The sequence below is a fragment of the Rana temporaria genome, chromosome 11 (assembly GCF_905171775.1).
Source record: "Rana temporaria chromosome 11, aRanTem1.1, whole genome shotgun sequence".
Lineage (NCBI taxonomy): Eukaryota > Metazoa > Chordata > Amphibia > Anura > Ranidae > Rana > Rana temporaria.
In genome coordinates this window covers 39,960,873-39,975,837 of record NC_053499.1, presented here as the reverse complement: position 1 = coordinate 39,975,837, position 14,965 = coordinate 39,960,873, and the positions used below count along the sequence as shown (strand labels likewise).

The window sequence follows — 14,965 nt, the reverse complement described above, 5'->3', positions numbered from 1 at the left end:
CGGCGTGGTAACCGGATCCCCGATGGCACGTCCAGACCTCGCAGACAACCTCTGTATCTAGGTTCTCCCGAGCAGACCCCCCGTCGTACAGCTCCCAGCTTAGGATCTGGGGTCCCTCTCAGCATCAAGGTGTGGTTTCGGTAGGTGCGTAGCTTCGGCCAGGCAGGCCTCGATGGCAGAACTACTCATGGTGGTCGCCACAGATATACCCCCCGCCAGCATGCCCAAAGAGGGAAAAACCCCTCTGAATAGCTGCTGAGGAAAGATAGGTCCATCAGAACCCCTCTAGCGCCAACTGTCGCCCAGGGGTGATAACACACCCCTGGCACGCAGACTGACCCATGAGGCAGTACCAAACTGCCAACAGCACAAACTAAACAATTTGTGAGTGGGAGCAACTTAAATCTCCCACTCCCTACTAACTTTAGCGTAACGCCCCACTAACTAAAAGGGGGGGTGCTACATAGGGAAAACATTTTTTCCTTTACAACCCCTTTAAACAACCGGGTCAGAGCACCTCCAAAACTGCAGCTCTTGTGGAATGTTCCTGATTTTCTGTAATCGGAACCTACCAAGGAAGGTACATGGGCAACAGGGTCATGGGCAGACAAGGTTAATTCATGCATGTGGGGAGTGAAGCCTGGCCCAAGTGGTCCAATCCAATAAACCGCCCGTTGTGTTCTGGGAAACACTCGGCTCCCAGAACACAACGGGGACTAGTGAGGACGGCGCTGCGCGACTCGTGCATGCGCCGTAGGGAATCGGGCAGTGAAGCCGGAGCGCTTCACTTCCTGATTCCCTCACCGAGGATGGCGGTGGGGGCAGCAGAGTGACGAGCGATTGCTCGTTTTCTGCTGCAGACATCGCTGGGCTCCACGACAGGTAAGTGTCCTAATATTAAAAGTTGGCAGTATTTGTAGCGGCTGGCTTTTAATAATTTTTTACAGCGGAGCTCCGCTTTAACAAATTATTTTCCTTTCCATTGACTTCCATGGGGAAACTCGCTTTGATATGCAAGTACTTTGGATTATGAGCATTCTCCTGGAACGGATTATGCTCGTAATCCGAGGTTCCACTGTACTGTATCTCAAACTGCTGAAAAATGTAATACTACTTCAGATATAAAGGTGTCAGAACACATAGTGCCCCACAGTTTGTTGCATATGGGGCTGCATAGTTACAGACTGATCAGGGTACCAATGCTGACAAGTGTCCACAGCCAAAAGTGCTTACAATGGGCATGTGAGCATCAGAACTGGACTACAGAGCAATGGAAGAAAGTAACTTCAAGGTGTTAACTTGGCCTCTGAATTCTCCAGATCTCAATCCAATTGAGCATCTGTGGGAAATGCTTGAAAAAGAATCCATGGAGGCCCCACCTTGAAACGTACTGGAATTAAAGGATCTGCTATTGATGGCTTGGTGCCAGATACCACAGTATACCTTCAGAGGTCCAGAGGAGTCTATGTCTTGACGGGTCAAGGCTGTTTTGGTGGCAAAAGGGGGGACCATACGCAATGTTAGGTGGGTAGCCATAAGGTTATGACTGATTCGCGTGTGTGTGTGTATATAATAAAAATAAAGAAAATGCTGCTTGTATATGTGTAGGTTAGATTTTGGAAACTGGACCGCTTTGTTGGTTAAGTTTTACCGAACATTCACACTGCAAGCAGTAGTCCTCATCAGCGACATAAATGGAACCATTGGTAGAGCTGAGACCATTGAAAGAGCACTCTGAGGGAAGAAAGAAAAACGTGATTTAATGCAATAAAATGATCCTGTGATGTGCTAGGTAAAGGTATTTAGCATATGTGCTCTATGCTGACACAGAAATACACATTTTTTTTTGTCATAGTATGCCTGTTGGCAGATGTCATAGGTGTGTGCAACCTATTGCATTAGGGTGTGCACCCCAAAGCTCAAACACATATGCCTTTCTCTGGAGCATGAGCTGCACTGAAAAGTGAATGACAGGTCCCCAGGCTCTGTGAAGCCACATAGTAACATAATTCATCTGGTTGAAAAAAGAAACGTCCAATAAGTTGTACTCTGTACTGAGTGGCTTCCTGTTTATTCACAAGCGGAAGCATAATGAACATAGTTTACTATGCTTCGGTTATGAATGAAAACAGTGAGTGTGTTCACTATGTTCATTTGGAAAAGTCCCTTCCTTCACTCTCCATCCTAAAACATCCCCCACAACAGTCAGGGGGAAAGAAGGGAAGCCAGCAGCTCCCCGGGGGGGAGCCTGGGTCTTTTACCGGTTCCCCTTTATTTTCTTTTCCCAATATGACCAACCACTGTGGGGTTCATTTCAGTGGCCGCCGATCAGGTCACCTGATTGCCTTTTACTTCCTCGTAAAGAGCAACATGGTACTTGTCAACGGCCAGAATATAGTAATTATGCTGAGCTTCCGTTATATGACCTATGTAATTAAAAAAGACGGGTTTTCCCTTTCTCAAGTTTATTTAAAGCGGAGGTCCGCCTAATTTTTTTTTATTAAAAGCCAGCAGCTATAAATACTGCAGCTGCTGACTTTTAATAAATGGACACTTACCTGTCCAGGGTACCCGCGATGTCAGCAGCCGAAGCCGATTAATTGCTTGGCTCTCGGCTGCCCCCGCCGTCATCCTCGGTGAGGGAATCAGGAAGTGAAGCGTTGCGGCTTCACTTCCCGGTTCCCTACTGCGCATGCGCGAGTTGTGCTGCGCGTTCTCACTGGTCCTGCTGTCCTCTGGGACCTGTGTGTTTCCCCAAAGACCGCATGGGGGGGGGGTGGCGTGACCCCTGAAGTCTATGCCCGGAAGTGGGTGCAAATACCTGTATTATACAGGTATCTGCACCCCCCTGAAATGTGGCAAATGTGACACCGGAGGGGGGGGGGGAGGGTTCCCGAAAAGCAGGGGTTCCATTTTTGTGTGGTCCTCCGCTTTAAATCTGCAGCCCCCGCTCCTAAAATAATTTCTACTTGTCTTCATCCTCTGATTTCCGGCTCGTGTTGCTCCAAAACCAAATATTTTTTTTCTTCGAAACATGACCAATGTTCATATTATGACTCCTCCCCTAACCCTCTGAATAAAAAAAAATGGTTAATAATGTAATAAAACAATTTTTTTCCCCATCAAAACTCTCCAGATATCGGATGCTCAGGTGAAGAATTCGGAGGAGTGTTTGGGAAGGACACGTTTCGCTTATTTTTCCATGAAAAAAAAGAACCCAACGTGCTAAACAGAGCTATAAATGTCATCAGATGCTCAACACCAGAAACCTAATTTTTACAGGAACAGTCCAAGGAGCAGGTTTAAGAAGTGAGCAATTATTATTGATTCTGCACTGCCATCTTGTGGCCGTATATGTTAGTAAAACTACTATATGCACAAAAAGTTTTTGAAAAGGCACTTTTTTTTATGTGAGTCTGTTACTTGAGGGACCTAATTATACCCACATCAATTAGTGCATAATCCAAGGCCTGGTAATTTATTTTAACCGCACAGGAAATGTATTTTCTGCACAAAAAATTTAAAAGGTGAACTAACATCAAATGTCTTGGCCACCCCTCTGGACCCCACAACACAAAGTGGCTATCAAAAAAGTAATATCCCCTGCTGCTGGTATAGTGGTTCATATACTGTACACAGCAATGCACAGCACTGGAGTGAGTATCCATCATAATGCCTGCAATGGCAAGTGCTCATTGGTCAGCGCAACCACGTGACCGTGTTGACCAATGATAAGTGCATCTGAGGCTTCTTCTTACAGTAAAGTGTCCCAGAAGAAGGTGTTTTTAATTGGTTAGCACTGTGACATGGTCGCACAGATCACTAAGCACTTGCTATTGCGAACATTATGAAGGATACTCATTGTGCCGCTGTGCAGCTGGGTCCTGGTCATCAGAATATTTGGGATTGGTTAACTTTTTCACTTTTCTTGAAAAGGTGAACTTACTCTTTAACATGCCATGACCTAATAATGAATGAAGGAAACAAGAAGCCTTCCCAACCAACCCTACTTAGATGGACAGGTTAAAGCAGTGTGTCTAAGGCCCCTTTCACACGAGCGGACCGTTCAGGTCCGCCTGTCAGTTTATTCGGCAGACCTGAACGGGTGCTCCATGCTTGTCTATGGAGCATCGGATGTCAGCGGTGACCATGTCCGCTGACATCCGATCCGCTAAAATCAGACGGATGGCGATACGTCGCCATCCGTCCTGGAGGATCGGATGAGATCTGATAAAAACGGACATGCTGTCCATTTTCGTCCGATCTCTCCATAGACAAGCAGCGGCACTCGACAAGCCCCTCCCCGCTCAGTGAGCAGAGGGGGACCTGTCATCCACCGGCTCAGCGGAGATCAACTGAGAGATCTCCCACTGAGCTGGCGGGCGCCGCTGACAGATCCACCCCGTGTGGAAGGGGCCTAACACCATGGATAACAGCGACTGCAAGAAATCTGTAAATGCTAATCTTGAAGAATTGGCTATATGTACCATGTAAGACGCTGGTAGCTTGCAATCTATTCCTAATGAAAGCTTTTGCTTAACAAGAGCCAATATCCATCTCTTTTTCCTCTGCCAAGTCACCCTAAAAAGGGAATCGGGTGTTTTTTTTAAAATCGAAGCAGTACTTACCGTTTTAGAGATAGATCTTCTCCGCCGCTTCCGGGTATGGGCTGCGGGACTGGGCGTTCCTATTTGATTGACAGGCTTCCGACGGTCGCGTCACGATTTTACGAAAGTAGTCGAACGTCGGTGTGCAGGCGTCGTATAGAGCCGCACCGATGTTCGGCTTCTTTCGGCTACTCGTGACGCGATGTATGCGACCGTCGGAAGCCTGTCAATCAAATAGGAACGCCCAGTCCCGAATACCATACCCGGAAGCGGCGGAGAAGATCGCTGTCTAAAACGGTAAGTACTGCTTCGATTGTAAAAAAAACACCCGATTCCCCTTGACAAAATGAGCATCAATCTAATGTTAAAAAAAATAATTTTGGGTGAACTCCCGCTTTAACAAGCCTGTTGGATTATCATGCAATTATCGCTAGCGGCTGCTATAAGCACTAGCGATATTCACTGTCTTCGCCCAGCGGGGATGGCCTCCCAAACCATGGTTGCAGGAAAGAAATTTGCACCATGTGTGGCCTGCCTTAAAAGGGAACTTTCCCAGATAAATTAAAGGCTCTCATTATAAAAGTACAGTAAAACCTTGGACTGCGAGCATAATTTGTTCCAGAAACATGCTTGTAATCCAAAGCACTTGTATATCAAAGCGAATTTCCCCATAGAAAATACAGTAAAACCTTGGATTGCGAGCATAATTCGTTCCAGAAACATGCAATTGTAGATCAAAGCAAATTTCTCCATAAGAAATAATGGAAACTCAAATGATTCATTCCACAACCATTTATTCATAGGTCCTTCAAGCGGGAGTTCACCCATTTATGAATTTTTTTTTTTCTCCCATAAGGTTCCTGCTCGTTCGGTCTAGGGGAATCGGCTATTTGTAGTAAAATATGAGCAGTACTTACCCGTTTTCGAGCTGCATCTTCTTCCGTCGCTTCCTGGTATGGGTCTTCGGGAGCGGGCGTTCCTTCTTGATTGACAGCCTTCCGAGAGGCTTCCGACGGTCGCATCCATCGCGTCACTCGTAGCCGAAGGAAGCCGAACGTCCGTGCGGCTCTATACTGCGCCTGCGCACCGACGTTCAGCTTCTTTCGGAAAATCGTGACGCGATGGATGCGACCGTTGGAAGCCTCTCGGAAGACTGTCAAGAAGGAACGCCCATTCCCGAAGCCCATACCCGGAAGCGACGGAGAGGATGCATCTCGTAAACGGGTAAGTACTGCACATATTTTAAAATAAATAGCCGATTCCCCTAGTAAAAACGAGCAGGAATCTAAGGGGGAAAAGTGTCCTCTAAGGGTGAACCCCCGCTTTCAGTTTATAGTCCATATATAAAGGTTATAGCAATGTGATAGGTTGTGTAACCATAAAACGTCCCTCCACAAATGGATTAGAAGCAAAATCCAGCAAGAGCTACAGGCCCAGATTCTGAAAGGGCTTACGACGGCGCAACGCCATGTGCGCCGTCGTAAGTCCTAATCTGGGCCGTCGTATCTATGCGAATCAGTTACGCATAGATAACCATTAGATCAGACAGGCGTAAGGCTCTTACGCTGTCGGATCTTAAATGCAATTTTTTTTTTCGCCGCTAGGTATCGCCTCTGTCGTTTTCCCGATCAAGTATGCAAATTAGCAAAATACGCGAATTCCCGAACGTACGCGCAGTCGACGTAGTGAAGTTACAACGTTTACGTTAGATTTGCGACGCGTAAAGTTTCCTCTGGGTATATGAGGCGCAGTCAATGTTAAGTATGGCCATCGTTCCCGCGTCGAAATTTGAAAATTTACGTCGTTTGCGTAAGTCGTCCGTGAATAGGGCTGGACGCCATTTACGTTCACGTCTAAACCAATGACGTCCGTGCGACGTCATTTAGCGCAATGCATGTTGGGAAATTTTAGGGACGGCGCATGCGCGGTACGTTCGGCGCGGGAACGCGTCTAATTTAAATGATCCACGCTCCCTACCCGGATCATTTGAATTAGGCGGGCTTGCGCCGGGGGATTTACGCTACGCCGCCGCAACTTTACAGGCAAGTGCTTTGTGAATCAAGCACTTGCCCGTAAAACTTGCGGCGGCGTAACATAAATTAGATACGTTACGCCGGCGCAGAGATGCGACGATCTACGAGAATCTGGGCCACAGAGTATAAAAGGGAAGAGAGGCGCCTCTAAGTGTAGCAATAAGTTGCTAAATGTTGTACCTTCATTAAATGTAACCATATTGCTACACTTAGAGGCGCCTCTCTTCTCTTTCATACTCAGTTTTGACATGACGCTACTTGTATATCAAGACATTGCTTGTATATCAAGTCAAAATGTATTAAAACATTTTGCTTGTCTTGCAAAATGCTCTCAAGCCAAGGTTTTACTGTATGTCCTTTAATTGTCTAAAGACAGAGCTGCCTCCTAGCTCATGAAGGATAAGCCAGATTGTTTGTTATTACCTTTTATGAATCTTACCTGTTAGGAGTCTTGGTTCATAATCTGTCTCCTCAGCATTTTCAATTTTTTCAAATGCAAGTTTTGCAACATCTGTTAATTGGTAAACATGATCAGTGTGCCTTGTTGTAGGAACACTCTCCTCTTGAGCATTAGATGTATATAAAGGTGTATGACTGTCATTCGTTGAAGGTGATAAGGTTCCATGATCACGTGAGGGCACGAGAACATCTTTTGCAGAAGCTCTGTTGGCTACTGTGGCTTGGGGAGAAGATGAAGGGGTATAGTTCTGAGGATGGTCAGAGGTAGAAGTTGTTGCTGGAAAGAGAGATGAATCAGCTACAGTAGCAGATGTCGGAGTTTGGCTATCAGTAAATAAGTTAGAATGTAAACTCCAAAGTGACCAGTTTGAGGTAGGGTGGCTTGTTGTATCCTTTATAGTATCTGAAGTAGGAACTGGTTGACCAGGTAATGAAGGTGATACAGAAACACCAGAAGGAGTAGAAGACATGTGAACATAAGAATGAACAGAGACCTTTTCTTCACCAGGCGGCACAGTTGTATCTGTTTGTATACGCGGCACAGTATTTGAATTTAGTTTATGCTCTAGAGCAGACACTGATTCTGAGTGAGAGACATGATCTGAGGGCACAGAACTAGAGACAGGAGAAGATGAGGCTGTAGTAGCCAAGTTCCTTCTTTCCTTCAGCTTTTGTGATAAGGACAGACGGCCAAATGCTGGAGATTTAGTGGCACTTAGTATCTTTAGTGGAACATTGACTTGTCCAGCATCTTGGGGAGAATATTGTAGTTGCTTAGTGTTGAAGGGTTCTGAGACTTCTGTAAAAGACACAAATACAACAAATGTTGAAATCTAGATGAAGACTTTCTTTGACGTCTGATAAGTATAGTAAACATACCATTCTGACAATCCTGAGTCTTCTGCTCACAAGGAGTACAGGAACCTTCGCTCTGTTCACATTGCACATTCCCTGCCTATGGAAAAAAGATGGGACATCTGAATCAACGTTCTCTTGGGGCAAAAAGAAATGAACAAATTTATCTTTGCTTACCTAATTTTTGGGATCATATGGATAGTACCGCTTCATAATATCAACAAGTAGTATAGATTACCTATTCCATTCTTATTATGGTGACTTAGAGACCCTGTTGCCAAATTATCTGATGCAACAGAAAAACTTCCCATAGTATTATATGCGTGTAGCTGGGTGCTGCTGCCGGCTGTGTGGACTCCTTTCCCCCTGCCACTATAAATAGTGAATAGGGCTGTGTGCAGACCCCCCCGCTCCCCCCCCCCATCTGCTAGTAGTGAGCAGGTCTGCATACAGATATAAAATAATGCAGCCAGAGCTTACGGTGATACTTGCCAGCACTAAGGACAAATTTCTAAAGACTTGGCAGCCTTGGTTGGGTCCGTTTCCAGCGATGAGTTGCTAAGTTGGGCTTGGAAATTCTTTGGTTTTATTTCTCCAGCGATGAGCCCAGGGGCAGACTGACAACTCATGGGGCCCCCGGGTAATAGAAGATTATGGGGCCCCCAGGCTTACAGATGGCCACCATGCCAGGAGGCAGTGCAGAGGCAGGACAGTTAAAATCTCTGGATTTTCACATCAAAAGCATGTCGATTTCAGACATATCAGGAACAGATGTAAAAAAAACACAGATTTTTACATACTGTCCCTGGTTTTATTGAGGCTGGCAACCCTGATGGGGCCCCCTAGTGGTATGGGGCCCTCGGGCTGTGCCCGAGAGCCCCAATGGTCAGTCCGCCCCTGGATAAGCCTGCCTTTCAGCTTTCCCGACCTATAGGAGATTCTGTCTCACCTACCGGTGGTGGCCATGGATTCCTTGGGGCCGAGCGCTCTCTCTCCCTCTCCCTCCCTCCCCTCTTTCTTTTTTTCCATTATCTAACTGCTCTCTGGCCATACTTTTGAGGTAAATGTTTTATTTTCCTTTTTTGATGGTATAGCTTATCTCACGGTGGTGGTAACGTCCTTTTGCACATGAGGAGACTTGTGAGAACGTTTTCTCTCCTAGTCCCTGAGAGGTTCTCAAAATGTATCCCTATAACTGAACATTGGCCAATCTCAGGTACTGCATGGTATTTTTACAGGATGATTCCTGAAATAATGTTTGCTCAGCGCATTCTTTAGGCTTTAACTATTGAGTGCTGCATGATTCGGTATTACCCTATAATAATAATATCGAGGCATCCTCAGCTGGTTGTTTTTATTTGTTTGTTTTTGTTGTTACTGCTTATACCATGTTAAAGGCATATTAGTTTGTGGTATACAGTATCTCACAAAATTGAGTACACCCCTCGCATTTGTGTAAATATTTGATTATATTTTTTCATGTGACAACACTGAAGAAATTACACTTTGCTACAATGTAGTGAGTGTACAGCTTGTATAGCAATGTACATTTGCTGTTCCCTCAAAATAACTCAACACGCAGTCATCAATGTCTAAACTGCTGGCAACAAAAGTGAGTACACACCTATGTGAAAATGTGAAAATGTCCAAATTGGGCTCCATTAGCCATTTTTCCATTCCTGTTGTCATATGACTCGTTAGTGTTACAAGGTTTTAGGTGTGAATGGGAAGCAGGTGTGTTAAATTTGGTGTTATCGCTCTCACTCTCTAATACTGGTCACTGGAAGTTCAACATGACACCTTATGGCAAAGAACTCTCTGAGAATCTGAAAGAATTGTTGCTCTACATAAAGATGGCCTAGGCTATAAGAAGATTCAGAAGTGAAGGGCCAATAAGAGGGCAGGAGCAGTCAGAGCCAATGAGCACATCAAAGAGGGAGACTTGCTGTGTACTAGAGGATCATGGGAAGTGTAGTCTTATGCCGCATAAACACGATCACTTTTTGTGATGAAAATTTTTTTAATTTTTTATCATGAAAAACAAATGAAATTTTTCCAACTTCATCATTAAAAATTATGTTGCCCACACACCATTGTTTTTGAAAAATGATGAACAAAGTGACGGCACTCTAAAGGGGAAGTTCTATTCGCCTTGAGGCTGCTTTTAGCTGGTTACTTGTTAGTAAAAGACGATTCGCGCTTTTTTGTCTGTTACAGTGTGATGAATGTACTTACTCCATTATAAATGGTAGTTTTACCTCCCGTCTCATAACTTGCTTCTGGGCATGTGCGGGTTTAAAACGTTGTTTTTGCCCACACACGATCACTTTTTATGACACAAAAAATTACATTTTAAAAAATGACATAAAAAATTGAAGCATGTTCTAATTTTTTTTTGGTCGTTTTTCAGAGGACAAAAAATGATGTTTTGCCCACACACGATCATTTTAAATGACATTTTTAAAAATGTCATTTTATTTCATCACAAAAAGTGATCGTGTGTACAGGGCATTAAAGAGGCACTGTATAATGGAAGTGAATGGCTACAAAAAGTTGTTGTTTTCCTGGGCAAATCCGGAGACCGAGAGGTCTTTGTTGAGGGGAAGCAGTGTTGCTCGGATGTGTTGCCTTTGCTAAGCCTGAACAGAGACTGGGGGCTCTTGCTGTGTCCACAAGAACCTGAACACTGAGCCACAGAGGGATCAATACGTCAGAACTGAGAGACCCACTACCATGAGTGCCTATACCAGAGCTGACAGACTGAGCCTTATGGAGGACCGGACCTGCAGAGAGACTGAACCTTGTAGGACCTGATTTCAGAGAACTGCAGACTGTCAAGTGGTCTGGACAGGATGCCTGTGTACCAGGAAGGGTGAGTTTAACATACTTGCATCCATCTCAACACTGACACTGAGTTAATAGAGGAGAGACTCCCCCTAGTTTGGAAGCCCATTAGCCTTTTGCTTTAAACTCTCAAGCAGCTTCAAGAGTCATGGCAAAACATCATCACCAAGCGGCTCCTGTGGGGGTAAGCGCAACACATGCGTGTAACATATTTTAGGTGTGTTATTTACCTGTAAAACCTCCCTTGTGTAGACATCCAAAATCCCTGAGACTGCTGCTGGATGCATCCATCTTGGATGTGATGTCAGCAGCTCCAGAATACTCAAGTGACCCTCTCTATACTATTCCCATTTGCTCCTCCTCTGGCAGCTATGAAAAAGCTTATGTTGGAAAGTGGAGGATCTGGGAAGGGCTATGACAGGCAAATGGAGTGGGGACTGCGCTAGGGAATGGAGTAGTCACATTTGTAAGCACATTCAAGGTATAATGCAAGTGCATGAAAAATGTTTATAGAAAGGAAACTTTCACTGCAAGTAAGCATTTAAACTACTTCATTTTCTGTGCATTTACCTGCAATCTTGGTGTTTTTGCAAATTAGTGACGGGGTCTCTTTAATTCAGGACTGAATTTACAAGTTAACATACAATTCGGAGCACAAAAACAAATCAGCATTTAAATCCCTAATATGCCCCATCTATATTATAGATTTACTCTCTCGCAAGTAGTGTACCTAAGCAGTCTGAGTCTGCTGACCATTTGAGCAAGGAATTTACAGGAAATTGCAAGTTTGGAATGGGGCATTGTGACATGCAATGCTGGAACCGAGTATTACTTTTCATTTTAGACACTGAAGGAAACTCTATGGGCCAGATTCAGGTACATCGGCGCATCTTTAAGCCGGCGTAGCGCATCTCATATGCGCTACGCCGATGTAACATTGAGAGGCAAGCTGAGTATTCACAAAGCACTTGCTCCCATATTTACGCCAGCGTAACGTAAATAGACCGGCGTAAGCCCGCCTAATTCAAAGTAGGCAGGTAGTGGGCGTGTTGTATTAAAATGAGTCGTGACCCCATGTAAATGCATGGCCGTACGAACGGCACATGCGCGCGCATGCTCAGAATCACGTTGCATATACTCCCTAAGATACGCCGGCTCAATGCTTTCGACGTGAACGTAACCTACGCCCAGCCCCATTCACGTACGAATTACGCAAACGACGTAAAATCCGACGGCAGTTCCGAAGTCCATACCCTACACGACTTAGACCAGCTATTTGGTGGTTTATCTTTACGCCGGACGTACGCCTTACGTAAACGGCGTAGCTTACTGCGACGGGCGCAAGTACGTTTGTGAATCGGCGTATCTAGGTCATTTACATATTCGGCGCGTAAATCAGCGGAAGCGCCCCTTGCGGCCAGCGTAAATATGCACCCAAGATACGACGGCGTAGGAGACTTACGTCGGTCGTATCTTGCCACAATTCAGGCGTATTTAGAGAATCAGTGCATAGATACGACGGCGCACATTTGGACTTACGACGGCGTATCAACAGATACGTCGGCGTAAGTCTCTGTGAATCTGGCCCCAAGTGCTTTTCCTGCCGATTTTGGGAGTGTTCTTTGGATCCTCCAAACTCTTCCCACAATCCAAAACTACCATACAAAGTTTTTTTTTTTTGTCCAGGAAAAATTGGGTTTATTTTGTGTACCTGTATAATTGTAGTTGCTGACCATATAAATCTGTAAATTAAACAATAGAGTGGTCCAGATATTTTTACCGGTAATCAGCCACTTCAAATGTTGGTGTTCACTGTCTGGCATTTTCCATCTATGGTTTATGAAATTGTCAACTAAGCCACATATATCCTGTAGGATAGACGTCACTTCTATTTAGGCAAAGAAAGAAAATGAAAACCACTTACATAACAATGACACACAACACATGGGTCAGACTTTAGGATATAGGACCCTCCATTCTCCAACACATGTCCTTCAAAGGCACATTCTGGTATAGAGAGATGTAAAACAATCATAGAAGGTAATATTAGATGACATTTTGTCTGTAAAGGTTCTCATTTATCCAAGTCATAGTAAAAAGCGCATCTGAAAAGTATTCACAGTGCTTTACTTTTTCCACATTCTGCTATGTTACAGCCTTATTCAAAAATAGATTAAATTAATTATTTTCCTCAAAATTCTACAAACAAAACCCCATAATGACAACGTGAAAGAAGCTTGTTTGAAATGTTTGCAAATGTAATAAAAATAAAAAAGGAAAAAAAATTACATGTACATAAGTATTCACAGCCTTTGTTCAATACTTTGTTGAAGCACCTTTGGCACCAATTACAGTCTCAAGTCTTTTTGAGTATGATGCTACAAGCTTGGCACACCTATTTCTGGGCAGTTTATCCCATTCTTCTTTGCAGGACCTCTCAAGCTCCATCAGGTTGGATGGGGAGCGTCGGTGCACAGCCATTTTCAAATCTTTGCAGAGATGTTCAAATCTTGGCTCTGGCTTGACCACTCAAGGACATTCACAGAGTTGTCCTGTAGCCACACCTTTGTTATATTGGCTGTGTGTTTAGGATCATTGTCCTGTTGGAAGACAACCCTTTGCCCCTTTGAGGTCCAGTGCACTCTGGAGCAGGTTTTCGTCAAAGACGTTACTGTACATTGCTGCATTCATCTTTTCCCCAATCCTGACTAGTCTCCCTGCCACTGAAATACACCCCCACAGCATGACGCTGCCACCACCATGCTTCACTGTAGGGATGGTTTTGGCCAGGTGATGAGCAGTGCCTGGTTTCCTCCAAACATGATGCTTGTCATTCAGGCCAAAGAGTTCAATATTTGTTTCATCAGACCAAAGAATTTTGTTTCTCATGGTCTGAGAGTCCATCGGGTGCCTTCTGGCAAACTCCAGGCGGGCTGTCATGTGCCTTTTACTGGGGAGTGGCTTCCCTCTGGCCACTCTACCATACAGGCCTGATTGGTGGAGTGCTGCAGGGATGGTTGTTCTTCTACAAGGTTCTCCTCTCTCCACAGAGAAAAATTCTGCAGCTCTGTCAGTGTGACCATCAGGTTCTTGGTCACCTCCCTGACTAAGACTCTTCTTCCTTGATTGCTCAGTTTGGCTCTGGGACCCACTCTAGGAAGAGTTTCGGTGGTTACAAACTTCTTCCATTTACGGATGATGAAGGCCACTGTGCTCATTTGGACCTTCAATTCTGCAGAACTGTTTCTGTACCGTTCCCCAGATCTGGGCCTTGATACAATTCTGTCTCAGAGATCTACAGACAATCCCTTGGACTTCATGGCTTGGTTGGTGCTCTGACATGCACTCTTAAAGGGTCACTAAAGGAATTTTTTTTTTTTAGCTAAATAGCTTCCTTTACCTTACTGCAGTACTGGTTTCATGTCCTCATTGTTCGTTTTTGCTTTGAAGTAGCTGTAATTCTGCTGTGATCTCCACACTTCCTGGTTGCCTGTTTCCTTATAACCATCATACTGGGAGATTTTCACGGTGGTCTAAGCTGTCATTACTGTGTTTCTAAAGCTCCTCAGAACCAATCAGATTCATTTTAAAAACAAAACACTGCCCTGGATTTGTTGTTTTTATTCTGTGAGTCTTCCCGACTCACCTCTCACCCGGAAATTCATGTATGTACCTTTAAAACCGAACGTGAAACTAGAGGCACATTATATGATAGATTAAATTCAATTTTTAATCATTTTTAAAAGGAATCAGTTAACTTTTATGTCTCTATACTCTGTAAACAGTCATTTCAGCAAAAACATGTTTTTCCTTTAGTGACCCTTTAACTGTGGGATCCTATATAGACAAGTGTGTGCCTTTCCAAGTTATGTCCAATCAACTGAATTTACCACAGGTGGACTCCAAACAAGTGGTAGAAACATCTCAAGGATGATTAGTGGAAACAGTATGCACCTGAGCTCAAGTTTGAGTGTCATGGCAAAGGCTTTGAATACGTGATATTTATTTTTGTTCTTTCTTTTTAATTAATTTGCAAAGATTTCAAACAAACTTCTTTCATGTTGTCATTATAGAGTATTGTTTGTAGAATTCTGAGGAAAATTATGAATTTAATCTATTTTGGAATAAGGCTGTAACATAACAAAATGTGTAAAAAGTGAAGCACTG

At 44.2% G+C, this 14,965-nt stretch overlaps 1 protein-coding gene across 2 annotated transcripts in view; it reads right to left on the bottom strand.

Moving 5' to 3' along the window:
• The window catches only part of VWCE (von Willebrand factor C and EGF domains), a 99,691-nt gene that overhangs the window by 21,716 nt on the left and 63,010 nt on the right, over positions 1-14,965 (bottom strand). For both annotated transcript variants that reach the window (XM_040328383.1, XM_040328384.1), the window contains 4 exons: positions 12,723-12,805; positions 7,979-8,054; positions 7,080-7,898; positions 1,652-1,734 (listed from right to left, as the gene is read on the bottom strand). In XM_040328383.1, coding sequence (XP_040184317.1) covers positions 1,652-1,734; positions 7,080-7,898; positions 7,979-8,054; positions 12,723-12,805 — 1,061 coding nt within the window. The remainder of the gene's footprint in view (positions 1-1,651; positions 1,735-7,079; positions 7,899-7,978; positions 8,055-12,722; positions 12,806-14,965) is intronic.